This window comes from Pseudomassariella vexata (assembly GCF_002105095.1).
Source record: "Pseudomassariella vexata strain CBS 129021 chromosome Unknown BCR38scaffold_12, whole genome shotgun sequence".
NCBI classification, from domain to species: Eukaryota; Fungi; Ascomycota; class Sordariomycetes; order Amphisphaeriales; family Pseudomassariaceae; genus Pseudomassariella; species Pseudomassariella vexata.
Window position 1 is genome coordinate 989,881 of NW_024467967.1, and position 25,514 is coordinate 1,015,394.

General features: G+C 51.6%; 10 protein-coding genes across 10 annotated transcripts; 5 read left to right on the plus strand and 5 right to left on the minus strand.

Moving 5' to 3' along the window:
- Positions 1–111: 111 nt before the first annotated feature.
- Positions 112–1,438, plus strand: BCR38DRAFT_444200 (ribosomal protein L10-domain-containing protein). The gene is made up of 3 exons (XM_040860923.1): positions 112–296; positions 373–1,230; positions 1,287–1,438. Exons 1-3 carry the CDS (start codon positions 220–222, stop codon positions 1,291–1,293), a joined length of 942 nt encoding a protein of 313 aa, XP_040712617.1. The 5' UTR covers positions 112–219; the 3' UTR covers positions 1,294–1,438.
- A 113-nt stretch (positions 1,439–1,551) lies between these two features.
- BCR38DRAFT_444204 (muts domain V) lies at positions 1,552–5,063 on the minus strand. The gene is made up of 2 exons (XM_040860924.1): positions 4,465–5,063; positions 1,552–4,344 (listed from the first exon to the last, which is right to left on the minus strand). The coding sequence occupies exons 1-2, from the start codon at positions 4,963–4,965 to the stop codon at positions 1,738–1,740; spliced, it is 3,108 nt and encodes a 1,035-aa protein (XP_040712618.1). The 5' UTR covers positions 4,966–5,063; the 3' UTR covers positions 1,552–1,737.
- A 197-nt stretch (positions 5,064–5,260) lies between these two features.
- On the plus strand, positions 5,261–6,618 carry BCR38DRAFT_444206 (uncharacterized protein). The gene is made up of 3 exons (XM_040860925.1): positions 5,261–5,405; positions 5,553–5,645; positions 5,725–6,618. Exons 2-3 carry the CDS (start codon positions 5,564–5,566, stop codon positions 6,339–6,341), a joined length of 699 nt encoding a protein of 232 aa, XP_040712619.1. The 5' UTR covers positions 5,261–5,405; positions 5,553–5,563; the 3' UTR covers positions 6,342–6,618.
- Positions 6,619–6,897: 279 nt separating this feature from the next.
- BCR38DRAFT_55522 (kinase-like domain-containing protein) lies at positions 6,898–8,468 on the minus strand. Its single transcript, XM_040865470.1, has 2 exons — positions 7,562–8,468; positions 6,898–7,502 (listed from the first exon to the last, which is right to left on the minus strand). Exons 1-2 carry the CDS (start codon positions 8,250–8,252, stop codon positions 6,985–6,987), a joined length of 1,209 nt encoding a protein of 402 aa, XP_040712620.1. The 5' UTR covers positions 8,253–8,468; the 3' UTR covers positions 6,898–6,984.
- Positions 8,469–9,224, minus strand: BCR38DRAFT_55521 (uncharacterized protein). The gene is made up of 3 exons (XM_040865469.1): positions 9,032–9,224; positions 8,738–8,875; positions 8,469–8,657 (listed from the first exon to the last, which is right to left on the minus strand). The coding sequence occupies exons 1-2, from the start codon at positions 9,174–9,176 to the stop codon at positions 8,739–8,741; spliced, it is 282 nt and encodes a 93-aa protein (XP_040712621.1). The 5' UTR covers positions 9,177–9,224; the 3' UTR covers positions 8,469–8,657; position 8,738.
- Positions 9,225–10,989: 1,765 nt separating this feature from the next.
- On the plus strand, positions 10,990–12,414 carry BCR38DRAFT_350583 (DnaJ domain-containing protein; the record flags this gene model as incomplete). The annotated part of the gene is made up of 4 exons (XM_040856573.1): positions 10,990–11,025; positions 11,092–11,161; positions 11,220–12,041; positions 12,095–12,414. 4 exons carry the CDS (start codon positions 10,990–10,992, stop codon positions 12,412–12,414), a joined length of 1,248 nt encoding a protein of 415 aa, XP_040712622.1.
- Positions 12,415–12,956: 542 nt separating this feature from the next.
- BCR38DRAFT_350267 (uncharacterized protein) lies at positions 12,957–14,707 on the minus strand (the record flags this gene model as incomplete). Its single annotated transcript, XM_040856552.1, has 3 exons — positions 12,957–13,347; positions 13,417–14,082; positions 14,151–14,707. The coding sequence occupies 3 exons, from the start codon at positions 14,705–14,707 to the stop codon at positions 12,957–12,959; spliced, it is 1,614 nt and encodes a 537-aa protein (XP_040712623.1).
- Positions 14,708–17,120: 2,413 nt separating this feature from the next.
- Positions 17,121–18,401, plus strand: BCR38DRAFT_526721 (uncharacterized protein). Its single transcript, XM_040865367.1, has 2 exons — positions 17,121–17,448; positions 17,532–18,401. The coding sequence occupies exons 1-2, from the start codon at positions 17,343–17,345 to the stop codon at positions 18,251–18,253; spliced, it is 828 nt and encodes a 275-aa protein (XP_040712624.1). The 5' UTR covers positions 17,121–17,342; the 3' UTR covers positions 18,254–18,401.
- An 829-nt stretch (positions 18,402–19,230) lies between these two features.
- On the minus strand, positions 19,231–20,764 carry BCR38DRAFT_444221 (uncharacterized protein). The gene has a single exon (XM_040860926.1). The coding sequence runs from the start codon at positions 20,702–20,704 to the stop codon at positions 19,406–19,408; it is 1,299 nt and encodes a 432-aa protein (XP_040712625.1). The 5' UTR covers positions 20,705–20,764; the 3' UTR covers positions 19,231–19,405.
- A 2,834-nt stretch (positions 20,765–23,598) lies between these two features.
- BCR38DRAFT_308781 (uncharacterized protein) lies at positions 23,599–23,766 on the plus strand (the record flags this gene model as incomplete). The annotated part of the gene is made up of 1 exon (XM_040854636.1): positions 23,599–23,766. A coding segment is annotated over one exon (168 nt), but the record flags the coding sequence as incomplete, so codon positions are not given.
- Positions 23,767–25,514: the final 1,748 nt, after the last annotated feature.

A 25,514-nucleotide genomic window follows, 5' to 3' on the forward strand; every position in this document is an offset into this window, starting at 1 on the left:
GCGGCCAATCAGCAATGGGTAGGTGGAGCCACGCAAAAAGCCCTACTTCGTAGCTGCCACAAACCGATGAGCAAAAGTGCTTTGGGACCCGAATTTTTCCCTGAATGGTTCATCTGGTTCAGCGCATTCTCAACTATTCTCAACCACAACCCCCCAAACCACCAACTACCAGGTCAATCACCGTTGCCCTTAAAGTCCTAACTTCATTAAAAAGAAGAAATGGTGGGCAACAAGTCAGAGTACTTCGGCAAGCTGAAGAGCTTGCTCGAGGAATACCAGTCGGTTTTCATCGTCACGTACGTGGGCCCTTGATCTGTCTCTTCGGGGGACGCATTTCTGAAGTGGTGCGACATTTTTCTGACATAAAAACAGCGTCGACAATGTTAGCTCCCAGCAGATGCACGAGATCCGACAGTCTCTCCGCGGAGAGGCTGTCGTCCTGATGGGCAAGAACACCATGGTTCGCCGAGCCCTCAAGACCTTCATCCCCGATGCGCCCGACTATGAGCGTCTCCTGCCCCACGTCCGTGGCAACATTGGTTTCGTCTTCACCAACGGCGACCTGAAGACCATCCGTGACAAGATCCTGGACAACAAGGTCGCCGCGCCTGCCCGTGCCGGTGCCGTTGCCCCCGGTGACGTCTACGTCCCAGCTGGAAACACTGGTATGGAGCCCGGAAAAACCGCTTTCTTCCAGGCCCTCGGTGTCCCCACCAAGATTGCCCGTGGTACCATTGAAATCACCACCGACCTGAAGCTCGTTGAGGCCGGATCCAAGGTTGGACCTTCCGAGGCCACCCTGCTCAACATGCTGAACATCTCGCCCTTCACCTACGGTCTGGGTATCTCTCAGGTTTACGACCAGGGCAACTGCTTCCCCCCCGAGGTTCTCGACGTTGGCGAGGAGCAGCTGCTCAAGGCCTTCTCCAGCGCCGTCACCACTATTGCCTGCATATCCCTCGCTGTTGGCTTCCCCACCCTGCCTTCCGTCATGCACTCCCTCGTCAACAGCTACAAGAACGTTCTCGCTGTTGCCATCGAGACCGAGTACTCGTGGCCCGAGGTTGAGGCCCTTAAGGACCGTATCGCCAACCCTGATGCCTACGCCTCTGCCGCACCTGCTGCGGGAGCCGCCGACACCTCTGCCACCGCCGCTGCTGCCGAGGAGAAGAAGGCCGACTCTGACGAGGAGAACAGCGAAGAGGAGGATGGTGGTTTCGGTGGTCTCTTGTTCGTGATCCCATGCTTTCCATTCCTCTGGGCAATGCTAACCTTGCTCCTCACAGTGACTAGATACCCTGACTTGATGGCGTTGTTGTATGATGACTCTGGGCTTCGGAATGAGTTACGAAATCTAGACACAAAAACCCCGACGGTCCATAGATCTCATGTTGACGATCAATGGCAAAACATCCAATCTGACGAACACAAATCCAGAATTCGATGCAAAATTCGTGATTTGCTGCTAACATGTGGACGAACGCGTGTGCATCAAATGGTTAGTTATCCCCTATTCTCCTATTTTCCTGACCAAACACAACATGTTCGATGATTAAAATAAACACAAGAGCTTTTTAACCCTGATCATTCTTTGATGATACCATGTATAACAACACGTATGAGAACATTCATTATTCCTGTACCATTATACACAGTAAATATTATACACGAGAAGAAAGTGCTAACTCATAGAAATCCATTAGGCCCAACGTACTCTGTATTGCAACCTGTCTTCTCTTATCTTGCAGCTTCTGCGATGGAGCCTGTATTTGTCTCTCCCTTGTGATCCAACTTTGCATCCACCCCTTGCCCAAGTATCTCCCTAGCCATCGTAATAGCCGCCTCGGGCAGCCCCGCCAGCCTAGCAACCTTTAATGCATGACTCTGCCGATTGACCCCCTTCCGTAGTTTATGAATATAAACAAAACTCCCCGTGCCATCCTCCTCCACATCCGTACAATAAGTCTCGACATACCCTCCGTCCGCAATATGCATCCCCCGTTTCTCCACTAGCTCCGCCAATCTATGGAAATGCGTCGCGAACAAAGCCCGGCATTTGTTCACCATGACCAAATGAAACAAACTCGCAAACGCGACTGCGACGCCGTCTTCGGGTGTTGTGCCCCGACCAATCTCGTCCATGACGACGAAGGAGCGCGGCGTCGCGCTCCGCAGGATCTGTGCCGTCTCTAGCATCTCTACCATGAAGGTGCTCTGGTCGCGGTAAAGGTTATCGGCGGACCCAACGCGGGAGAAAATGGCATCGACGACGCCCAAGGAGGCGAAATGCGCGGGCACGTAGCACCCCGTCTGCGCAAGAATGGTGATGAGCGCGTTTTGGCGCAGGTAGGTGCTCTTGCCTGCCATGTTTGGTCCCGTGATGAGCCAGAGGCGGCCTTCCCCTGCCGTGCCGACGAGACAGTCGTTCGCGGTGAAAGTGCGTCCTTGCGACTCGCGAAGGCCGGATTCGACGGTTGGGTGGCGGCCGCCGACGATGATGTGCGAGACGGTGTCGTTCATGGAAGGGCGGACGAGGGCTTGTTCGCTCGCGAGGCGGGCGAATGAGGTGCTGATATCGAGCTCGTCGAGGGCAGTAGCGTTGCGGCGGAGCTTGACGAGATTGAGGACTACGAGGCCGCGCAGGTCCGACAGGATGCGCGTTTCTTCGCTTTGCATCTGGAAGCGGGTTTGGTGGATGCGCTGGCCCAGATGCGTCCACTCGGGCACGTGGAAGGCGCGGGTGCTGCGGGAGGAGGAGACGGCTTGGAAGGTGGAGGGTGCTACTTCGTTCATTTTGCGCACGTCTTTGGTTCCCTTGACGTGGCAGATGTGGCCGAGTGTCGGCGTCCAGCGAAGGGTGAGGCTCGCGACGCCGAGGCGGGTGGAGAGGTCTGAACATAGGGTTTCTTTCTCCTCGAGGAGGGAGTTGAGCTCGGCGTGTAGGCTTTGGAGTCCTGGGCTGGCGCTGGCCCGCATCATGAAGGTTAAGTTGTCGTCGGCGTAGTGGTCACGAATCGAGGTTGGTTTCGAGGAGGCCTTCTTGGTGAGCTTGGGGGATTTGGGAAGCAGGGCGGCGTCCTCGGAGTTGCCTTCGGCGGAGACGATTTCAGTGGCCAGAGAAAGCAGCGTGGCGGTTTCCGAGACTTCGAGCTCGTGTTTGGCGGATATGCCGTCTTCGTCGATGGCATTGCGGATTTTGTCGGCTAAGGTCGAAGGGGAGTCAAGGTTGATACGTGCGAGCAGGTATGTGAAAGGGCTTTTACCTGATTCGGAAGAGGCAGTGGCAAGTAGCTGGACGATGTCTTCGGTTGCTCGGACCGTGTTAGCCAGGCCGACAAGATCATCTGGGTCTCCGCGACCAAAGGCGAATTTCTGGACAAGTCGTTGTGAGTCGTGACTCCGACGCAGCAGTTGAACAACCTCATCGCGGAGATCTGGGTGTTTGATAAAATATTCCACTAGGTCTTGCCTTTGTGAGATGGTCGCTAGCGATGTTGAGGGCGCGCTGACCCATTCGTTCAGGAGCCGGGCACCGCTCTTGGTCACCGTTCTTCGGATGGCGTGCAGTAGACTTCCCCGGAAGGCACCATCCCGCATGGTTTGCTTGATCTCCAAGGAACGCATGCTGTTCTTATCGATAGTGAGGACTTGCATGCTTTCATGCCGGATTGGCGGTTGAAGCTTCATGCTCAGGCCTAAGAGACGCTCCCTCACGTATTGGAGCAACAAACTGCCGGCTTGGACTTCGTTCGGAGTAAAGCTGCTCACAGTATGCGCTGGAATCTCTGTCTCGAGCATGGACGTCCATTCAGCTGTGGGGAGGGTTTCTGTATGGGGTGTATAGGTGATCAGATTCTTGTCTTCAGTCAAGATGGAGAACAACATGTGGTCGGGTTGAGACTGCAGGGTTGCGTCGATCACGATCTCCCTTGGGCCAATTCGGGATAAAATGGAAGAAAGTGAGGCAATTGTTGTCGACTGGGTGTAAAACTGTCCAGTCGATATGTCAAGCCATGCAAGACCTATAGAAGCACCTGTAGGCGAAGCCTGGTCAGATGCTGCTGCAGCAATACCAGGTTCATCGACTACTTCACCCTCAACCTCAATGGGTTGGGCGAGATGAATGGCCATGATGTAGTTGTTTGCATATGGGTCCATGAAATTCTCATCTATGAGTGTGCCCGGCGTGATGACCCTCGTCACTTTCCTATCATGCATAAGGCCATTGGAACTGACCTTATCCCCTGCATCGTTGGGGAATTCCTCAGCGATGGCAACATAGCAGTTGAACTCTTGCACCAGGGTTTTGAGGAACCGATCCAACTGAAAGAAGGGGAAGCCGGCCTGCGGAGATCATCAGACTAGGGTTCGGTTTATTCATCATGACATAAACAATATGGCAATTGAGCAATCGGTGTTGCTGATGATGAGAAATGGAAATAGTGAAATAGGGGGTGAAACTACCATCGGAACCGGACCGGCCGTTGTCTTCTTCTGGGCCACCTTGAGATTCAACAACGGCCCGTACTCTTCTGCGTGGCTGAAATACAGCTCATAGAAGCCTCCTACTCGGGTCAAAAGCACACAGTTCTCAAATCTCTGCATGTTGCGATGGGCCTGCAGCACCACCGTCGGGTACGCAGGACCTTCGTCCAGAGGCTCCAATACCGGGGGCCCATCCGCCTGGACGAGGCCTTGAGGCAGATCCTCTAGCTTGAGGGAGGTTTTCTTCTTCCTGACCCTGGTCTTGACTTCCGGGATGCTAGATTTGGCAGCAGCATTCTGGGGGCGGCTGCTGTGAAATGTTTGGTGGCGGCCATGGTTGTGGTTGTGGTTGGTGTTTGCGAGACCCGATGCGCTGGTCTTGCTGGATCGCGGTTGCAGAATCCCCCGAAGACCAACGAGGTGCCGCTGGTCGTGATTGACAAGTCTTGAGGCCAATCGACGACACGAGGAACCACACATCGGGGATGAATGCCGCCAGCCCGCGGCGCAACTATTCAGAAATGAGTGGATAGGATTGTCCCGTGGGTAGGTCTGAGTGTAAAAGTATTTGGAAGGGTTGCCAATGTACCGTCTGGTTATAGTGGATGAAACGGGATCAATTTTTAGTCTTGCGTATTCGCACTGTAAAAAGCGTGGCCTTTTTGAGAAGCTTACACAGTTTGTCCCGAGGTATCGACTGTGCGGGTAAGGGTTTCTAAGTTTATCTCGCCTGTCCCAGTCAGAGCCGCCTTTGCTAAACTAGGTAGCTGCAGTATTTCAAATCCTCACCATAAATTTGCTCAGTCAGATGCCCAGCACTCGGCGAGAAGAGAACCACATTCGGCGATGCAATGGCAATCTGTCATGGTGATCGGACATTATTTCCGTCCTTGAGGATACCGGTTCGTCCAGTCCATGTGGTATGTTGGGTTAGACGCGTCTAGCCATTAGCTCTGTTTTGTCATGTAAATCGGCGTACTGTATCTTATATTACCGGGTCGAGACCACCCATAAACCTCGTGCTGACAAAGAGAGCGTACATCCTAATTCCGGTGTGATTAATCTAGCTCCCTCGTGTATGTGTTCTGGACCCCCAGACTGTTGGCCGGTCATTTTACTGTCGATAATGAACGGCCAAGGGGGGACCGCTATGCTAGGAAGTACAAATCCCCCTTATACCGTGGATTTAAAGCCGCCGTCGACTTATTTACACCCTTCTCACATCAATCGTTCTTTTAGTTGAAAGGCCACCCGGTGCCCTTCCCAGCATATGGATAGGCCTGTCTTACCAAATCAATCCAGGCCAGCCCATACTCCGAGGGCTATCTACCTTGATGTCTATCATCATGTCCTCCTCGTCAGGCAATGCTACAACCTCCCCGACTGAGAATGCAGTCCAACCTACTCGTCCTACTCAACGACCCAGCATAGGCACCAAGCCCGACAGTCTGGGGCAGCTCGAGCTGCAGTACCGAGCCCTTCTGGCCCAGATGCTTGCCGCCAATCAAGAAAAGAAGCAACGCAGCCATCACATACCATGCAGAGAAGGTCAACTGAAGAACCACCGGCCTCCAAGAGAGTTGGGACCCAAGCGAAACCACAATCCTGCAAAGACTGGATGCTCCATGCTGGGACGACGGTGTCGAAGACGGACACGACAGGTCACAGTGGCAGGGACGGCCGCCGGGCATCAACTCGGAAAAGGAGTGGCGCAGACGTCGGGAAATATCACGGCGGGGGACGTTCCGACGCGAACTGCTGGCTACTCTGAACAGGCGAAGGAAGGAAGAAAGGGAAAGGGAAAGGAAGGGCCGAGGCTTGGCCTGGACGATCAACGTCTTTTGAACTTGTGGTAGCTTGTCACACATTCAGTCACAGCATTGGGAGAGCGCCTTTAGTATTTTGCTTCATCAGAGAGTTCTTGGCCGGAATGACAACATCTTCTGTTCTGGTGTGGACTTCTCATATGTTCAGGCTGGAAGAAGGGATGGTTCTGAAGTGGTTACGAACTTGATGCTCCTTAGCTGAATCGATAACTTACTTCCTACTTTTAATTAACGACGAATTGACGGTTTCTGCCCGTAAGTTGAAGTGTACTATGAGTACCTCCGGAGACCCAGGCCCGTACGATACACACCTGCAAAAGTACTCTCTATTCCCAACGGTTGAATAACACAGTCAGCCTGTCCGTGAGGTCCATGTAATGACAGTAATATATTTGTTTGCACTTCTGGGCACTGATCAAATGCTTCGAATGCTGAGATTGCAAATCGATATTCATATTCCAACTTCCACCATCACTGGTATCTTCAACAAGTAACGTCATGAGGCAAACGTGAAGTCTTACTCAATAATACACTAATGTAAGATGTCGTCCGTAACAAAAACCATGATTGTAGCTATCGCAGCTTCGTGGCCGGGCCTAGTCGAGCAAGCAACATGTGGCACGTAGTATTGATATGCAGAGTACCAATTCACAGTTTCCTACGCACGCCCCACCTATACACTGGCATCTTCCGGCAAACCCTCCACCACATCCTCCACCATGCGTATTAACTCCTCGATATCCGGTCGTTCGTTGGGCTCGACCGTTAGACACTTCCTCACAACCTCGCGTATCGGCTCGCTGATGGCACCCTCTTCGGGCGTCGTCGGCACAGCGGAATCCTTGCCCTTCTTCTGGCGGCCTTCGTCGGGGAAGCGCCAGTCTCCACCGAGCACGCACATGCTTAGACTGCCGCCCGTCTCGTCGCTGCGCATTTCGAAGGGTGACTTGCCCACCAGACATGCGTATAATGTGCAGCCCATGGACCATATGTCTACTTTTGTGTCGATTACGGTGCCTGTATTTACTTCGAATAGCTCGGGCGCCCGGTAAGGCATCGTGCTGTGCTCGGCAGCTTTGTCTTGCATTGCGATGGCCTGGGATCGGGATGTGATGGGTATTGGGGAGATAGCGATGGAACCTAGGTCCATTAAGATGGGTTGGGAGCCGTCGTCGTCGATCATGATGTTGCCTGTGATTGTATCATTAGTCTCCTGTTGTTCCCGTCAAGCATGGGTTTCTAGTTCTTGCCTGGTTTGATATCTCGATGCGTGTACGACCTTCGCTCTCCCGGCGCCGCAACTTGCTCCTCGATCATCAGTGGCCTCGCCTGTTCCGTCTCGTCGTCTGCATCGGCAGCTGCAACGGCTTTATTCCTCCGATTCTTGCTCTTGGGCACTCCTACATCCTCCTCGCCCGCCTTCGCGTTGCCCATCTCCATGCGTTCCCCGCCGGCCGGCGCCTGGTATTGATGCATAGCCATTAGCGCGCGACACACGCCGAGGAACAGCAGCATGAGCTTCCTCTCTGGAAATTTTGTGTGGTTGACGAGGTTCGCATTGATCATATCCTGCAGATTGCCCCGGCGATAGTAAGGAAGTAACACGTAGACAGTCTTGGCGTCTGGGTCGTTGCGCTCGCTTGCGATAGAGTAGTCCACGCTGTGGATGATGCCCGGGGTGTGTGCGAACGTCTTGTAGGCTTCGACCTCGCGCATGGCCTGCTGCACCGACTCGGCCCCGAACGGGCACCGAATCTTCTTGAGCGCGAACAGCTCCGCGGTCGAAGTGTCCTGCACCAGGTATACATAGCTGAAGCCGCCTTCGCCTAGGAGGCGTAGGATTTTGAACGAGCGGCTGTTGATCTTGAGCGTTGGCGAGCCTGGAAAGCAGTTCAGGCAGTTTCCGAATGAGTACATGAGATCCTGGAGGAGTTGTGCCATGATGGGTGGTGGATGGGTTGGTAGAATTACTGGGAATGTGCCGTCGTTAATCGTTTGCGCTATGGCTGTCCTGGTAGTCAACCTGCTTCACTATCGTTATAGCGAATGGGAAGCTGTCCAAGCCGGCACTTTTTGAAGCTGGACAGGTATTATGCAGGCAATTGTCGACTAATCGAGGTTTCAAGCTGCGACCATCATTCGGGGAAGAAATGCGTGAGACAAACCAATAGCTGAATCGGAAGACTTTGATGAACTGTACTCTACGAGGACACTGTGCCTGTAGCCGTGCCTCGGCGATAACACTGTCTAAGATAGATACCCTGTCAATGTACCCCGTACCTCGTATAGTGGACTTCGTACGGCTGGTTATGATAAACCAAAGATTTCGAATTCAACAGCGCCCCTCTAATCAGTTAGGAGGTCAGCTGGACATACGAATAAAGCTTAAAGGATTCGGTTGCCTCAGTCTGACTTGAGTCCCTCACCTCAGCAACCGTTCGTGGACAATTTGGGATGGGAGCCCCGGTCCGGAGGTTTTGGAGCGGGAGCAGATTGGCCCGTCATCGATCCGTAGCGTATCGATGTGCGTTCCTTGCTCTCGTTCTGCCGGTTTGGACACGAGTCTCAGCAATTGTCAGTCGACTGCTTATGCTTTCTTCAAGCTGCTGGATCTGGCTATGCTTCTGCTCAATCAGGTTGCCTAGCTGCTCGCGCAACCTGAGTTTGCAGCAGCTGGGTTCGGATCTGAAGCCGCCCACTCTGGGTCTGCAGCTGCTGACCTTGTTGTATAGGTGCGAAATTGCCGATTCGGGATACTTCAGTTTGCAGAATGGTCAAGGCTTCGGTGAATTGGTCAAAGTCAGATTGTGGGGGATTGATCTGTGCCTGTGGGCCGTCGTTCTCTGCCATTTGTATGGTGTACATTAGTCACCGTAGAATTGCTGTGTTCGTTGTGTTCGTTGTATTGTGAAGATGGAGACAAATGGACTTCGACAAGTAGACAACTGTAAGTCTGTATTAGTTTTTTGAGTCATTCAGTTGCTCGATGTTAAGTTGTGTTGCTCGTGGTGGTGAATAGCCAGGTAGGTATAAAATAGTAAGGTTTGATTGGCTGGCGACTCGTAGCAGAAATACACTACCCGCGAGGTGGAATGCAAACGTATCGCTAATTGCATCACAACTCCACTGCGGAGTATTTCTGTTGTAAACAGGGCCAAATGGGTCAGTGCTGTGTTCGTCCCCAAAAGAATGATGGTGAAGTCTGTGCTCGCGGCTTCCCGCTTGGTCCCTGGACTTTAAATAGTAAGTCCGAAGCCGGACTAGCTGGGAAGGTACCACCGGATCGCATACAAAGGCCATCCACCTGACCCAATTGAGCCGCCAGGACCTACATAAACAGATTCTGGCGTTTGAGACAGGATTGTCTGCCCTTCATCACCGTAGACGGTCACTTACCACATTTCTCGTTCGTCTGCTAGGCACCAAAATCGTCTTCTGCAGCATTGTTCTACTGCGGAGGGCCGTCATCGTCGAACACAGACGCTTGAGGCCCGCTAGCATTTCAAGCTGATACGTTGGGCACCTCAAACCAGCCAGTACTCCAGCTGTCAGATCAGGCCAGTACCTCAAGCCAGTTACCTCGGCACTTCCACCTCACTCAGAATACCTCATCGATAGTAACATCGAAAGAAGCACTTTGAAGCCTAGGCGGAGGCTCTCGTAGGCTATGGGTGGCCTAGTACTATGGTATTGCGAGTTTGGCACCAGGGAGAAGTTACTTGCTGTAGACGTTGTGGATGAAAGGTTTACATGAGTTATTCAGGATGAGTTACCTGAGGATAAAGAGATCGGGAGCGCGAGGGTGAGGGTGATCCAGTGAGGTATCTAGTGAGAATGCCCGTGTGCGGACACTCTGTATGACGTACAAAAGCCCCCGCTGACCCGATTGGGTAGATAAGACCAACAAAAACAAATACAAATACTACGTCCTTTTTGCATAAGCCTATCAAAGTCCGGAGTAGCGCGGAGTAACTGTGAGGCTGATGCAGCAAAAATCATACTGGAACTTTCGCCAAGAGTACCTAAGGCGACTTGTGAAAGCCACGATTCCATCGGTTTCTATTGGAAGGCCGTGGCGCATGAAATTTCAGCCTTTTACATGGTCTTGGCGGAAAGTGGATGCATTTGCACCCCCAAGACACTTCGTGAAGTGCGACGCAAGGATTGCTAATAAGCCTGGTTGCCATCTTCATCTTGCCCTGCTCGCCGCATTCCAAGTAATCTGTTTTGGTCCTCTCTGCCTAGAACTTTCTGCAATCAGGGCCAGCCATATTTCACCCAGATCGCAAAGAACTCCTGACTTGAACCTCAGTTGCCTCGAAATCTTGGGATCACAGATTACAGTGTTGATTTGCGCCAACGGCTTGTCTCCGTCATCTTTCTAATCACTGAAGTAGGTACGTTCGCTGCCAATTCTGTCGTATCCAGCCTTCTTTCCTCACAGGGCGCAGTGATCGCACGGTATTCTCAACTACCTTCATTTCGATTTACTCTCTTCTGTTTTTGCCGCAACGCATCATGTTTTTTTTGGACAATCAACTGACCTGAGCCGTTCTAAAAGATTTGTCCGACTGCGCAACCTCTTCCGCTGGACTTTCCCACCACCAACCCTCTATACCGCATTTGGTATCCTTGAGCCGCTGAAGACTCAACTCGACTCTTCGCACAGCCTGACAAGATGGCCAAAGAAACTAAGCTTTATGACGTTCTTGGCGTATGTTGCACTTTGCCAGGTTATTCTCACATACTATTCATTCACTAGAGGCTGACTTTCTGCTAGGTTGCACCAACTGCCACAGAGCAAGAGCTCAAGAAGGCATACAAGACCGGCGCCTTGAAGTTCCATCCCGGTATGTTATATTGACATGCGACATGTAAATCACCTGTGCTAATTATGGATCGCAACAGACAAGAATGCCCACAACCCTGCTGCTGAGGAGAAGTTCAAGGAAATCTCACATGCCTACGAAATTCTTTCCGATCCCCAGAAGCGATCTGTCTACGACCAATATGGTGAAGCCGGCCTCGAAGGTGGTGCTGGCGGTGGCATGGCTGCCGAGGACTTGTTCGCCCAGTTCTTCGGATCTGGCTCCTTGGGCGGCGGTCTCGGCGGCATGTTCAGTGGCATGCAGAATCGTGGCCCGCCCAAGGCGCGCACAATCCACCACACTCACAAGGTCACCCTTGAAGACGTCTACCGTGGCAAGATTTCCAAGCTTGCTCTCCAGCGATCTATCATCTGCCCCAAGTGTGAGGGTCGCGGTGGAAAGGAGGGTGCAGTTAGACGCTGCCCCGGCTGCGATGGTCATGGTATGAAGACCATGATGCGTCAAATGGGCCCCATGATCCAGCGCTTCCAGACTGTGTGCCCCGACTGTAACGGAGAAGGGGAGATCATCAAGGAGAAGGACCGATGCAAGGGCTGCAGCGGCAAGAAGACCGTCGTGGATCGCAAGGTGCTTCATGTCCATGTTGACCGTGGCGTCAGAAGCGGCACCAAGGTCGAGTTCCGCGGCGAGGGTGACCAGTCTCCTGGTGTCCAAGCTGGAGACGTCGTGTTCGAGATCGAGCAGAAGCCCCATACGCGTTTCACCAGAAAGGAGGACGATTTGCTCTACAAGGCTGACATTGAGCTCGTCACTGCTTTGGCTGGTGGCACCATCTACATTGAGCACCTGGACGACAGATGGCTGAGCGTTGATATCTTGCCTGGCGAAGCTATTGCCCCCGGTATGTTTTATCCCCACACTCAAATGGGCGACTGTGACTGACGAATCGTGCAGATGTGGTAAAGATGCTCCGCGGCCAGGGTATGCCGTCGCCCAGACACCACGATTTTGGCAACCTGTACATCCAGTTCAACGTTAAGTTCCCCGAGCGAAACTGGACCGATGATGCGGATGCTTTTGAGTCCCTCCGAAAGATCCTCCCATCGCCTGCTACCCAGGCAATCCCTCCCCCGGACGCTATGACCGACACCGCCGATCTGGAAGATATCGATAACCAGTCCCAAGCCAGGGTTTTCGGTGGAGCCGGTGGTATGGATGAGGAGGATGAGGACGGTCACCCACATGCTGAACGCGTACAATGCGCATCCCAGTAAGCTCTGGAGAGCTTAATTGGCGGATCACCCTGGTGATTCACGAACACGCCTACAAGTATCGTTCTGGAGAATTCGGAATGATATCAGCGCATCACTTGCATACTACAGCATTACGGCGTGATGCGTACGGCTTCGCCAAATCTTGCGGCGTGCATCCCGGCTATGACGACAGAAGGAACGGGCGCCGACTGGGTGGCACGGTCTTGGAGGAGTCTGGTAATTAAATGAGGGTCTGTCCTTATCGCAGTTCTCCACATATATCTTCCAGAACGACGCGTCATTTCCAGATCAGGCTTTGCAAGCTGGCGTTTAGAGGGGATAGAGGAATAGGAAGACATATCTTTTGTGCAATTGACTACTATCGGCATGCCGATGGGCTTGATTTGTCGTAGTGCGTCCGGGCCCACTATAGTCGATGTGATAATGTAGGGTTCGGCTCAACAAATAGGCGCGCTCTGCAACTCTACTTATGTTAGGACATGCACTATGCCATTAGTACATGTAACATGTATTAGCTGTATTCACGATTCTGATTCTCCAGGCTATGAGGCAACCGGGCCTGCCTCCCTCAACTCCTCCGTGGGCGCATCGCCTCCCTCCTGGCCCTCCTCATTGTCCGATTTTCGCAGGTTCTCGACATTGTAGAGTATCTTATCCAGCTCGGACCGTGTCGACTCCAACCCCCCAGCAACATCGACTTCATTGGGCGTGAAGTCAGACGACGGCACCCAGCTGTCTCCATTTTTGTTGAAAGTCACCAGACTGGACTTCGCAATGGCATGCGGCTGGTTGACGTCGACACTTACAACCAGGCGCGCTGGCTTATCCGGGGTGGGAATAACGGTAAGGTCCAGCGGGTTTCCGGAAAGAGTCAGCGTCTCTACAAGCTCGAGACGAGACGCGGAGAGTTTGAATATGAAGATGGCAGGTACACTGTCAGAAGTCGAGTTAGTTGCCATATACAAGTCTTGAGAAAGCCGTAGCTGAGAGTCAGTGGATTACCGTTCACAAATTACCATCACAACATCATGATCATGAGCATAAATCCCTGAGACGGCAACCTTGCGCGCATCCTCTACGATCCCCTGAACAGGACCTAGTAAGTCGACCTTGCTCTTCGACACACCCGCCAACCAGTCCCAAACATAGAGCTCATCGTCCCCACCGCCCGAGACCAGGACATCCGGTTGTGGGAGACACAGCGCGTTGACGAAGGATGTGTGGCCCAAGCAGTACGTCTCGATGACATGGGCCTGCGGCATGCCGCGCGAGACGCGGATATGCTCATCGCGGTCGCCGGTGAGGATATACGGCTTCCCCCCTGGAGAAGAAGCGAGGGCGATAGACGTTAGCATGGAGACGTGACCAAGGAGGAGCTCGTGCTCAAAGTCCGGGCCTTCCTTTTTGCTCGCGTCACCTCCGCCGTTTTCGCGCTGTCGCTTTTGGTCTTCGAGCGCTTTGAGGTTGCGCGCTGAATGGACCGTCAGCGCGTTGGCTCCTTTGCGGGGAGGGGCCGGGCGGGATGCTAGAGGGGTGGAGGCCAGGGGATCAGAGCCTTGGGGGGAGGGGACAAGGGGGATGGAGTAGACGTCGCCGAATTTGTCGGCTACGAGGATTTTGGTGTTGTCTGGGGTTAGGGCGATGTCGCTGGGGCGCTTGGGCATTTGTCTATAGTTGTAGTCAGTTACCCTCAGGTCTGTAGTTTGCATCTCAATGGTGGACGGAGGAATCCTCACCTTTGACTGAGCTCTTTCAGCTGACCCTTGTCATGATGCTCGAATACCCAAACCGTCTTGTCCTGGCCCGTTACTGCGACGAGGTGTTTTCCATCCGAAGTTGCCCGCACCAGAACGACCAAGGGTTGTTCCTGTGTGATGGGTCGAGACACAGTTGGCTTGGCCTTCTTCTTGCCTTTCTTCGTTTGCCCGTTGCTCTTTGCTCCTTCAATCCCATCCTGCTCTGGCTCAGCGGCCTCAGCAGCCTGCTCCGTTCCCTCGGTGACTTCTGACGCAACGGCCTTTCCCTCAGCATCTTGCCCCGATTCCGACTCCGTCTTGCGTCTCTTAGATGGTGGCGATGTTTGCTCACCGGATTCGCCAGTTTTATGTGCCGCTCCATCTTCTTGTTCCGCCAAGCCACGTTTCCCGTTTTCTGCGGATTTGGTGGTGCTTGGGTGTTGCCATGATGAGAGAAGCGACCCGTCGGCGCTGAATGTGTATAAGCCACCTCCCCTGGATGCAACGAGAATACCATCACTGCCTAGTGCAGTCAGACATTGGTAAGGAAATGCCATCAATGCGGATTTGTCAGGCCGGACCTCACGCTGATGGGATGTATTGTCCTTGAACGTGCAGAAGCTGCGGAGGCGAGAAATTGCGTGATTGGACAGTCCGATCTCAAAACTGTTGGTCTTGAGATCGAGTTATGCAAATATATGGCTCATCGAAGTTTTTTCGAGCCAGTGTCAACGATGTATAAATGTTGCCCGCTATTACTATGATTTTCAAGGTGAGTTTGAAAAAGTGGTTGCTAAAATTGCACCTAAAGAGGTGGGGACCCCGCTACAAGGATGGTCTAAAGGCTGAGGTCTTGACTACCACATCAACATCGACTACTTTTACAAACAGTCCTGAAAATTATGCGATCTTGACGCCCTGTCGTCTGTCTCTCTCAGAAGATCCATGACTCGATTTTCTCGCCTTCGTCTGCGCCTTGCTATGTATCAGGAAGGGTGCGTCGTGGAAATGCTTTGCCAGTGTGCTTCACAGCTACGACTCGGGCATTTCGTTCGTTTATACGGACGCACGATCTTCGTCTTGGAGATCCTGTGTTTATATTGCCCAAAGACCATGCATGCCCTAGATTCTCGGCATGGGTCGCTGAACATGCTGCTGCTTTTGACCTGTCAACTTCCTGCAGCATTTGCTCTGCACTCGTGTCAAGCATGGCATGGGAAGGATGCCTGATCTAACGAAAGAGTCGATCCCACGCCCGAATCTATAGCAATTTGATGAATGCGGTAGTACCGCACTGGTTTGCGGCTAGGCTATCTTTCCAAGAATGCAAGTGCGTCATACCGCTTCGCTTTCGCACCGCACCTCCGCTTGGTCAGTGTAGGAGTTCTCCTAAGCTTGTCTCGATTGGCCATCTCGAAATGCACGACAAGAACATGCATGGAAGATTCTGTGCCATAAGCTCGGCTTTCCTATGAAAGGCAACTCGCCCGTCCTCCTTTCTATTCGTCCGTTTCTAATGCCGCAGCCAATCATCGATTCAATCAACCATCCTTGTCGTTGTGGTCCCATTTTCCACGACATAACACGAAAGTTCTGACCGCCGTCACAGCCTAAGGCTTGCTCTCTCTGTACTTCTGTGCGGAGATGAACTGTTACTGCATTGCGTTGTAATACTTTAGTCAGCTTTCAATCCCTTTCGACATAAATAACTGGCCTATAGCTGTTCATGCCACAGATTGCCGTGGTGTACGAACATCAGATCGAGTCGCGGTTCTGCACTGTTCGTTGATGATTCGGAGCTCTTTACAAACACTAGTCATATGTCTTGTCCAATGACTATTCGATGAGCATTGGCTAAGCAACGACACGTTGGATATCTTTCAAGCTTTAGATCTTTGGGATTAGCCCTGTGTATTTGTCATTATTGACAGTGACAGATCGATCCGCAGTGGACTTCTTGGGGTTCACAGTTTCATATAGGAGTAAGGCAGTTGATAATTAGTAGCAACTCGGGCAACTCCTGTTGGATTCTTGGGGGAGGGGGGCGGTGGAAGCCGTTATGGGGGGGGGGGTTGAGAGGGGGTGGTGTAGAATGGATCTCACTCCTGCGTCGAAGCGATACACTCCAGCTTGATCTTATGGTGGTTAACACCAACCACACGGTTCGCTTTGTGCTTGGCGCATCGCCCAGACCAATTGAATCAACTACAAGCACAAAAACCCGGGCATGGCTATCTCAAGCATGTGAGTCGATCTTTTTCTATCATGAGATCGTTCTACACGCAAGAGCATGGGCTTCGTTAGGTGTGCGAGCGTGTTTTGCGCCAGTCCGCTTTTCTCCGATCTACTATGTCTAGTTCGGAACTCATTATATCGGCGTTGCGGCAAGCCATCTCTATCCAGTATACTCTTCATTTGTTGCGCTGCTATATCATAGCACTCTGTAGGTGCGAAAGACTAAGCGACCTACTGCAGGTAGGTGACATCTGAGCCTAGATCCGGGATATCAGACCGGGGCTGAGAATGGCAAAGCTACAGGGGGGCTTTTCGCAGCCATGCGGGTGCAAATGCAGACTGCTGACACCCCCAGCAGTAAACCCGTCTTGATGGGCACCAACACACGCTGACACACAAGAGTCCCGCCTCATGAAGTCTGACGCTTGACCGCTTTGAGAGCGTATTCTCCTTTTTGTAGTCATTCGTTGTCCCTGCACTTCTTGAGCCCTTCGAGCTGAAATGGCTGGTGTCGTCGGTTCTGTGCCAATCAGCTTGCTCTTTTCGTTGCGGTAAACCGGCGATGCTCGCCGTTGGAGCATATGACCTCGGAATTCTCAAGAGCTCCGGATTGTTTTAGTCCAAAGCCTGCCTACCAGAAAGCTCATATTAGTGTACCTGGAAATGCGATCAGGTCTCAGACATGGGCATGCTGAAGACTCGAAGCCGTTATTGCCGTGAGCTATGCAAGTCTGACTAACACCCAACTCGATCTGTTGCAGTTGCAAAGCGAGGGGCGTCACGGCAATAGGCCGACTCGTATAGCAAGAAAGGAAAGTTTCTCTTCGCATCTGGAAGAGTTACGACTTCCTTATATACCTGAACCCTCCTCCTCCTCCTCAGCCCACGGCTAGCCCCATCAATTCTTCCACTCAAGCAAAGTCAGGGAACCGTAGGGCTGCATCAACGGCTGGCGCCATGGAAAATTTCAATAGCTCTCCTGGGTGTGGACGTGGTAAAGACCCCAAGATAAGGAAGTCCGAAGTACGCAAGGAACAAAATCGGGTCGCGTCAAGGGCCTATAGTATGTTCGCCTGAATCCCGTCGGTCTAGATACAGTCTTCGAGAAGAAGCATATGCTGGAGATGTGCTGACGCCATCCAACAGGAGAGAAAAGAAAGCAAAAGCTGGCGCTCCTTGAACAGATTCTCCAAACCGAGTCTCGAAAGTCGCCAGGCTCAACATCCGATTTCGACGAGACTTACGGTGCATTGCCTGTCCTCCGAAGTAGAGAATCGAGTAGCTCCGCTCCAACACAGCTACCTTCTGTGCCTGTTCCGACATCATGGCCTATGGACAGTCAGGCATTAGCCCCGGCTATGACTTTTGGGGAAGACTCATTCCATGAGGCGTGGATGAACGTATTCGATCGAACCAATGACACGTTCGACGGCGGCAACGACTTCGTGTCTACTTTTGACTCCAAAAATATTATCGACAACTCTGCGTCCTATCTACCTACTTTTCCATCAATGCCACACATACCATCTATGATAACGATGGCTCTGGACCCTTTACTATCAGAGGCCCACCTCAACCCCTATCATCCGACTCAGTCTGCAGATACGGCGCGCGCATCATCTCAGCGCAACTCTGCATGCGACCAATCGTGGTTTGGATCGGGTGACGAAACCTCAATGGCCGTTGCGCTCGAGACGTTCTCGAGGCTGAATGAAGCACAACAGCAGCAACTCTTGGCCGTCCTTAGCAAACGGAAAAGTAGTGCGGAATATAATGCCAGTGAACAGGATTGGAGCAGAGATCATCATGCCGTGCAGTCGTCAGGTAGGGTAACCACACGACCCATGGAGTTCCGAGAGGAGAACTAAAGGGTTGCTTCATTCAACCACTTACACATTCCACAGACCAATTTCTCGGGGCCGTTCATCACCCAGGCAAGAGTCATCGGTGTGATGCTCAATCTCCTGCCCCGGGGGATCAGCATTTGTCGGTTCAGCATCTTTGGACAGGAAAGACACAGTCAGGAGAATATTCTGAGCAGGAGAAGTAGGAGGACGGAAGCACGCTAGAATGGAGCTCACGGGGTCCCGCAATGGGTCTTCCGGTTGAAGAAGGCATATATCAGGGTTGTGCACATCATCCGTATCCAGTAGCCTCGCCCCTCCCATTGCCCCTTTTTGAAAAAGATTTCATTTCTACCCAAGAGAAGTCGATTTTTCGTGGGATCCGTGGCAAATTACTCAAACCTGGAAGTCGCTCAAACATAGCTTACACGTAAACAAGACGTCATCCCGCTCGTCGAGTTCCGCGAAGCAACCCTCGCCGCTGTTTGAAGTAGATCTATCCTTGACACTGAAGAAAACGCGAAATACCAAGACATGTTTCTTCACAGCGCTGTGCTGGGGAGGGGTGGACTTGTCTATACCCGTGAGATGTCAAATAAGGAAGATGGCTGTTCATGGTTGGCGGGACGGCTACTCGGACATCACAACTTCCGGGGATAAACTCTGCTCTGCACAGTACTTAAGGACAAGTACTTCCGGTTATATACAACTATACCTACTATGAGGTTGCATGCCTCGTCTAGGACAGTTCTGTGGCTTGTCGGGAGACTTGATCAGGATCTCAAAATGTTATTAGGAAAATGGCCACCAGTTGGACTCGACGGCACATCACATTTTAATGTTATGGTTTGTGATACAGACAATAGCCAAGGGCATATTACGTTCTGCTCTTCCTGATAACCACATCTGTTTCATCAACTTCACATTCACAAATATTATAGCATGAATGTGCCGTGAACTGGCTTCCCGAAATATACTTCTACACGGAAAGATATTTGCAGTTGTGTTGAAACTGGTCGAATTGTACGTGCATGAATAGGCGCTAATAACTTGAGAGAGTGAAATAAAATTGTTACAAAGAGTGTGGTGCCGTCACAAACTGCCCTGTTTCCATCATATGTATCCCTAACCCTTTCAAGCGCGCCTCAAAATCAGTCAAAATAGTTTTGCGGGAGGTCAATACCTGCCTCTAGCACGATCACATTCCTCCAAGAATTTGTAAACGCCTTCCAGTCCCTCAAACTCATCCGAACAGTGCTCACCCGAACTGATCGGCGGAGATATACTCCCGTATCCTTCTGGCTCAGGCGGTACCAGCCAGGGGTTCTCTTCCACCTCGCTGAAACCCTCGAAAAGCTCCTCCGCCAGAAAGCTGTCTTCAGATCTAAGCGAGCCCCCAGGCGATAAGAGACTTTGCTCCTTTTTCGCATCAGGGGCGAAGGGAAACCTCAAGGCCATTGGCACTCCGACCTCGGCGTCGAACTCGCGGTCTTCGCGAACAATGCCTCGTGTAAGTCCAAGATCGTCGCAGAGACACTCTACAGTGTCGGCATCGACGCCCGGAAACCTTACACGCAGAGTATGACCCTTTTCTAGTTGAATGGGTAGATCGCCAAGTGCCGAAAGTTTCTTGATGTCGGAGAGGGTGGCAGTCAGATCCTTGAGAGCACGTCCAAAATCGATGGAAAGTACATCAATGAATCCCTCCGTGTTGAGTGTAGTCCCATCTGCAACCTGAATACCAGCTGATTTATAAGGAAAAGCGCCGGAAAGGGGGCTCAGAGCAGTGACGGTGGGGTTGAGGTTGAAATCAATGTAAGAACCAGGGGCATTTCGGGCAAATGCTGACATCTTGCGTATCGCCTCATCCTCAACAGTAGAGACTGCACGATATTGCTTCTCGCCGCGTGCATTTATGCCATGGAACTGCGCCTTCTGACCCGAGATCCAGAAGCCTCGGACGGCGACAGATACGTTCTGCAGCACCTGGGCCTGAGAAGCCGGGGTGTGGGAGAAGTACCTTACACCACCAATTCGTCCAGATCCAAGGCCGTAACCGCCAGCGGTGCGCGGAAGTGCTCCGCCAGTGAGATTTGGTCGGAGCGTACTGGCAAAAGGTGCACGACCCGTAAGTTGGGCGACGGCTCGACCAGTCTGGGTGTTAAGGAACTTGGTTCGATCAATCCTGGGTACGGAATCAATGCGCCCGGTGCTTATAAAGCGGCGCACGGCAGCGTTGAGGTTATTGTATGTAGATGTCGAGTGCCATCGTCGGTTCTTTTGCTGGCGTAGAAGCGCAGCGGGATGAATAGGTTGTCGTGGGTGCGATGCCTTTGCTAATACCGGCTCGACGGCGTTCACGGGGCGGGTCGCACTCGCGAGTTTAGACCGTATTATCTTGCTCGCCTTATAAGCGGCTGTACGAGCCATCCGCAAGGCTTGCGGAGCCCATATGCCACCTATACCGGCGACCATATTGAATATTTGTTCGCAAGCACGGCGAACCTGTGTTTAGAGAGGAGAGTTCCAAAGTTGGAAAGGGAGCAATGCGAAGCTGGGTCGCGGGCACAATGACGGACTGATAATGATAGGCAGCGGCGGGAGGGTCTATTGTGGCGGTGCAATCCATTGCCACCCGACTTTGATTCGTTGTTTCCGGCTTTCCCCACAATCTCACGGAACAACTTGCCTCGATTTGACCGACCCACTCAGCAATATTTTTTCTTTAAAATTTCCTCGGAAGCCTTCATAGCTTCAAGCTAAATCCTCTTCACCACATAACGAGCTTGACGACAGCTTGTGTTATTGCACGTGGGAGGCGTCGCAATGGTCATCCTTACGCGTTGCTTCTTGCTACCAGCTTGAGCAAGCCTGCGGCTTGAACTGACCTGACCTGATGGTAAGCCATTTCCCCTCACTGTCCTGCCGCGCTTGCCGTGACGAAGAAATCTTAACGTGAACAATCCAAATCTTACTACACCATGGGGATCTTTCAGACTACAATTCCCTGAGCAAACATCCTGACCACTTCATTGTGACTGTCCTTGAGATTCCACCGACGGCTAATACCAAACAGTTGTATAGATATTCCTGAGTTGCTCTCGAGACGCCGTCTGGAGCATCGTTGAAATACTCGCTAATACCACCGAATATTTAAAAGGTTCGCGGTTCTTCCACTTCTATTTCTACTTCCTCCAATGCACAATACACCTTGAGGGGTGATGATAAACCGACAAATCTAGGGATTCCTCTTTCCGAATATACTATGTGGATTTGTTTAGTTTCAGCCTTGTCTGACCTCATTTAACTATTCGATGTTTCTGTAGCAGTCAATTGCTTGCGACTTTGCTAACCAGTTTCATCCAGGTACATACTCGCTAAACCGCATTCCCTAATTTCACATGAGGAACTTTGAACGAACGGGCGGACATAAACGAATCTGAGTGGCCTTCTTCTGCCATAGCGAGGCGTACAAACCTTGTGGGGGAAGGTTCACGAGGAATTCTTGTTGAGATTTCGTCAGCTGATGGTGTCTATTTGACGCTACATTATTGATTGCATTGTCGTCGAGCCACCTGCTGACTCTTGGACATAGGTAAATCTACTTGTCTTCTTCTGAATCTCTCTTGTCAAAATGATGAGCACTATTCACACTGTTTGATCCTGTCTTCGGACATGGAGATGAACATATAAACAAATCTGATTTAATGAGGTATGTGCGTTGCTTCTTGGCGAGGAGGGCCCAACTGACATTGTGTTACAGCCTGAGAACCACAAACAAATCGAATCATTGTACACCTCCAGTTTGCGATTGCTGACGCATCACGTTCAGGTACAGTGGCCATGCTTTGAACAAGTCAAATTTGATCGTCTCGTAAGTACTTTTTCGTCCCAATCTCCCACTTCCAGCCTTGCGGATGATCTATTATCCTGTTATCTACATTGTCTGAGTTCTTTCATGACGAGACTTTCTATCACCTTGGAGAACTGAACAGGCCATCCTGTAGCATATTGATGTCCATTCCTGGTTTAGGCTTAGCTAATACTCCCTCTAGAAACATTAGCCCACAATATCGTCGACCGTCTTCGATGTCGGATAGAAGCGCTGAGCCTCCAGAACCATACATAGATGAGATATTACGTAATAACCAATATGTATCAACATTTTTGCTCCATAGTCTCTAAGCAATGTGACCGTCCCTTCCAAACTCCGTGACCTCAATCGCGGCTCCGAACAATGTCGGCTGGCGGGCTCTAACCGAAAAGGCGTGACGGAAAGCCGAACCGAGAGCTTCTTATTTAAAGTTAGCATCAGGAACAGTCATCGGGTTTAATGCTAATGCCGCGATTCAGAGCGCGTTTATCTCCTTTTCCGTCCCTTCGTTTTTTGACTAGAGCCTGGCGTCCCTAGATACATCACGGACGGACCGGGATGTCTGTCCCAACAGTGGAAAACATCGCGTTTCACCAATTGTCTGAGTGTCTCGATGATATCATGGGCGTTCCTGGCTGGTGGTTGGCCGTTGATTGACTTTTGGCCTGTAAGTGGAAGGGCCTGGATTACTGTGGATTTTGATGCTTCTGGTTGACTTTCTTAGCCTGCATCAGTCCCCGCAACTTTACTTGCTGCTTCCCCCGTCCTGACTGTCCCCAAGATTGGCCATGCAATTGCAGATCATAGCATTCCTATTCGATCGTCGAGCTCTCGCTGTTTCTTCCGTTCTGTCCGTCTGCGGGGTAGGCAGCATATCGCCCACACGGAGCAATTGGCTATTTGGCTTACCCTCCCGGGTCACCCCATGACGTTTGCTGTGATTGGGGAAGATGTACCTTTACGCAGTGTGGTAGGGTGGTGCTCTACTTGGTTGATTTTATGGCGATTATGGCAGACATTTGAAGGAAAGTGCCTTCTCATTGGGCGTGGTTACTGATGTCAGTGGCTGCTTCCGCGAATCAAGCATGTACTCCATACTATGGGGTACATGGGGGAGTTGGCGATCAGGCCATACCATCTTGATACGCAGTAGGAGAGCTGCAATGGTTGGATGGGGCTTGGCTGGTGCGATCGGGAAAGGGCAGGTCAAGTTGTACTTAAGTAGTCAACAAGCCCTCCTCCGTTCTCATGTTCTTCTCTATATCAAACCACTTTTACCCAATTCTCAATCCGAACATCACAAGACAGCTGTCTACGAATCTATCTCGACTGCAAGTCAGTAATACTACCACAACCGTCATCATCATGGACAGTCCTAAGTCTCCCAACGGTCAGCCTAGCGCCTTTTCTCAGCGCAGAGTATGTCAAACCCGCGAAGACACCCAACAAAGCTGTCGTTCTCTTCACATTGCACTGCTACAGACGACAAGCTAACATATCCTCTCAACAGAGAAGTTCCAACTCCCCTTCCTTCGAAGGCTTGCACAACCTCAAACGATCAACCGACCCTGTGTCTGTGGCTCGCCGCCAGAGTTTGCATGAACAGAAACCGACTGCGGGCTTCTTCGGACAGATGTGGCACAAGTATGTATATTCTTCCCCAATACTGCTTTTCTTACCGTTTCCCACACACCTCCGCCTCTTATATCATGGTCTTGCCGAAATGAGGATTGACGGCAACGTTACAGTTTCACTCGTGGCCCTGGAAGCCCTCCCAAGTAAACAGAAACTTGACGCCAGTTTAAAGGTTGTACGACTTGTCACGAGAATGCGATGCCGTACGGTTGGAGTGTAAGAACAGAGTAGTGATGGATATTGTTGATGGCATGGTTATGGGAATTGACCTTCGGCGTTTCGGCCTGTGTATACAAAGACGTATGATGAATGCAAGACAATGAAGAACAATATCAAAATAACACTGTGTTGCAACGTCGTGCATATCATATTGTGTAGGCTCCTAAGCCAGTACTGCTGGTAGTTCGTTGCAGTACCCGGTCCTCTCCTCTTCGTATATATAACTAAATAAGCGTTGAAACGTTATATTGTACGCAATTAAATTTTTGCAATGGTTAGGTATGAAGGACCCTATATAACACGGACGTCGATCGATTGGTCACAGCGACTTTGCCAACCTATATGACAGCCGACCTAGTGAGCGTCATAGACTCTTAAATCAGCTGCCCTGCCATCCGACGAGTCCGTGAATATTGAATGGTTGCCCAGACTCTGGGGAAATTATTTTCGCCGAGCCCACTTGAACCATCCTCTACGAATCCCCCAGTTCAGGCCGGATGACTTTTCAATGGTTGTTGCTCCACACATTAACCTCAGTGCCTCACACGTCAAAGTCAACAAGTGGAGACAATGTCAGGCTTGGATTTCCGCTATCCAGCTACCTAATACTTGCAAGAGAATCTAAAGGCATCCCGCTTGAATAGAAACCCCCCACCAGCTGTCCACCCTTGTCTTTTGTTGTTTGGTCCGCCTGTCCCCGATGACAATAGTGGAGCGCCGTCACCGAAGACCCCTTGGGACTATGGATACGACATTTTAATCAAGCCGGGGGCTTTTGAGGCAGCCGCAGCGGTAGTGCGGCTGCCAACTGAGAGACGCGACCAGCCCAGCCCCACGAGATACTGAAGGAGAAAATCAAAGCCCCATCGGTACTCTTCCACCTCACCAAGCTCTTCCTTCACACCTCCTAAGATTCCCCAACCCTCTTTGCAGAAGGCGGAGAAGGCAGACCCTTGACCGTAATGTGAAGGTGGGTTCTCCCGGGCCTAGTCCCGGACGCTGGCTCCGGAGCAAAGTAGCTTCTGCCGCGGAGATATTAGGATGTGTCGAAAGGGTTGGGGTGTCCACACGTCCGTTATCCGGCATACTGCCCTTACTATCGCGCTTATCTCCTTCAGAGAGAACCCAAGCATGGTGATGACTGGCGGCCAGGAAGACTAAAGCCGGCCGGACATGCGATCCGGCTACTCTATTCTCTCGAGACCGCCCCATTTGCAAGCCCGTAGACCCGCAAGCTGGTTGTCATACAGCTTGATTATCAAAGAAAAAGGCAGAGAGGCGTCATATTCCTCTCCGCCCAAACACTGTTCAAAATCTGATACCGCTCGAAAAGTAAGCGCCTTCAGATTTCCGTAAACTCTTCTGGTGCACGTAGTCATGCATCATTTATCATCGCCAACCATGAGCGTGTCGACCGAACACATGGCCTTCCCCTAACTTGGGAAGTGGTGAGAGCCTTCCTGGGCTTCTAACTTCCTGGGTTCTCTGGAGACAAATCCGTAGTCCTAGAGACGACCCACCATATCGTCTGACAGCGCTCCCCATGCCGTAGGGTGT

Coding starts and splice junctions, on each gene's coding strand:
- BCR38DRAFT_444200 (XM_040860923.1), top strand. CDS start 220: ATGGTGGGCAACAAGTCAGAGTACTTCGGCAAGCTGAAGAGCTTGCTC. Junction 297..372: donor CAGTCGGTTTTCATCGTCAC/GTACGTGGGCCC, acceptor ACATAAAAACAG/CGTCGACAATGTTAGCTCCC.
- BCR38DRAFT_444204 (XM_040860924.1), bottom strand. CDS start 4,965: ATGTGTGGTTCCTCGTGTCGTCGATTGGCCTCAAGACTTGTCAATCAC. Junction 4,345..4,464: donor CGGCCGGTCCGGTTCCGATG/GTAGTTTCACCC, acceptor TGATCTCCGCAG/GCCGGCTTCCCCTTCTTTCA.
- BCR38DRAFT_444206 (XM_040860925.1), top strand. CDS start 5,564: ATGTGTTCTGGACCCCCAGACTGTTGGCCGGTCATTTTACTGTCGATA. Junction 5,646..5,724: donor GGGGACCGCTATGCTAGGAA/GTACAAATCCCC, acceptor TCGTTCTTTTAG/TTGAAAGGCCACCCGGTGCC.
- BCR38DRAFT_55522 (XM_040865470.1), bottom strand. CDS start 8,252: ATGGCACAACTCCTCCAGGATCTCATGTACTCATTCGGAAACTGCCTG. Junction 7,503..7,561: donor GCATCGAGATATCAAACCAG/GCAAGAACTAGA, acceptor ATACAATCACAG/GCAACATCATGATCGACGAC.
- BCR38DRAFT_55521 (XM_040865469.1), bottom strand. CDS start 9,176: ATGTACACCATACAAATGGCAGAGAACGACGGCCCACAGGCACAGATC. Junction 8,876..9,031: donor TTTCGCACCTATACAACAAG/GTCAGCAGCTGC, acceptor ACAATTGCTGAG/ACTCGTGTCCAAACCGGCAG.
- BCR38DRAFT_526721 (XM_040865367.1), top strand. CDS start 17,343: ATGGAAAATTTCAATAGCTCTCCTGGGTGTGGACGTGGTAAAGACCCC. Junction 17,449..17,531: donor GGTCGCGTCAAGGGCCTATA/GTATGTTCGCCT, acceptor GCCATCCAACAG/GAGAGAAAAGAAAGCAAAAG.
- BCR38DRAFT_444221 (XM_040860926.1), bottom strand. CDS start 20,704: ATGGTCGCCGGTATAGGTGGCATATGGGCTCCGCAAGCCTTGCGGATG.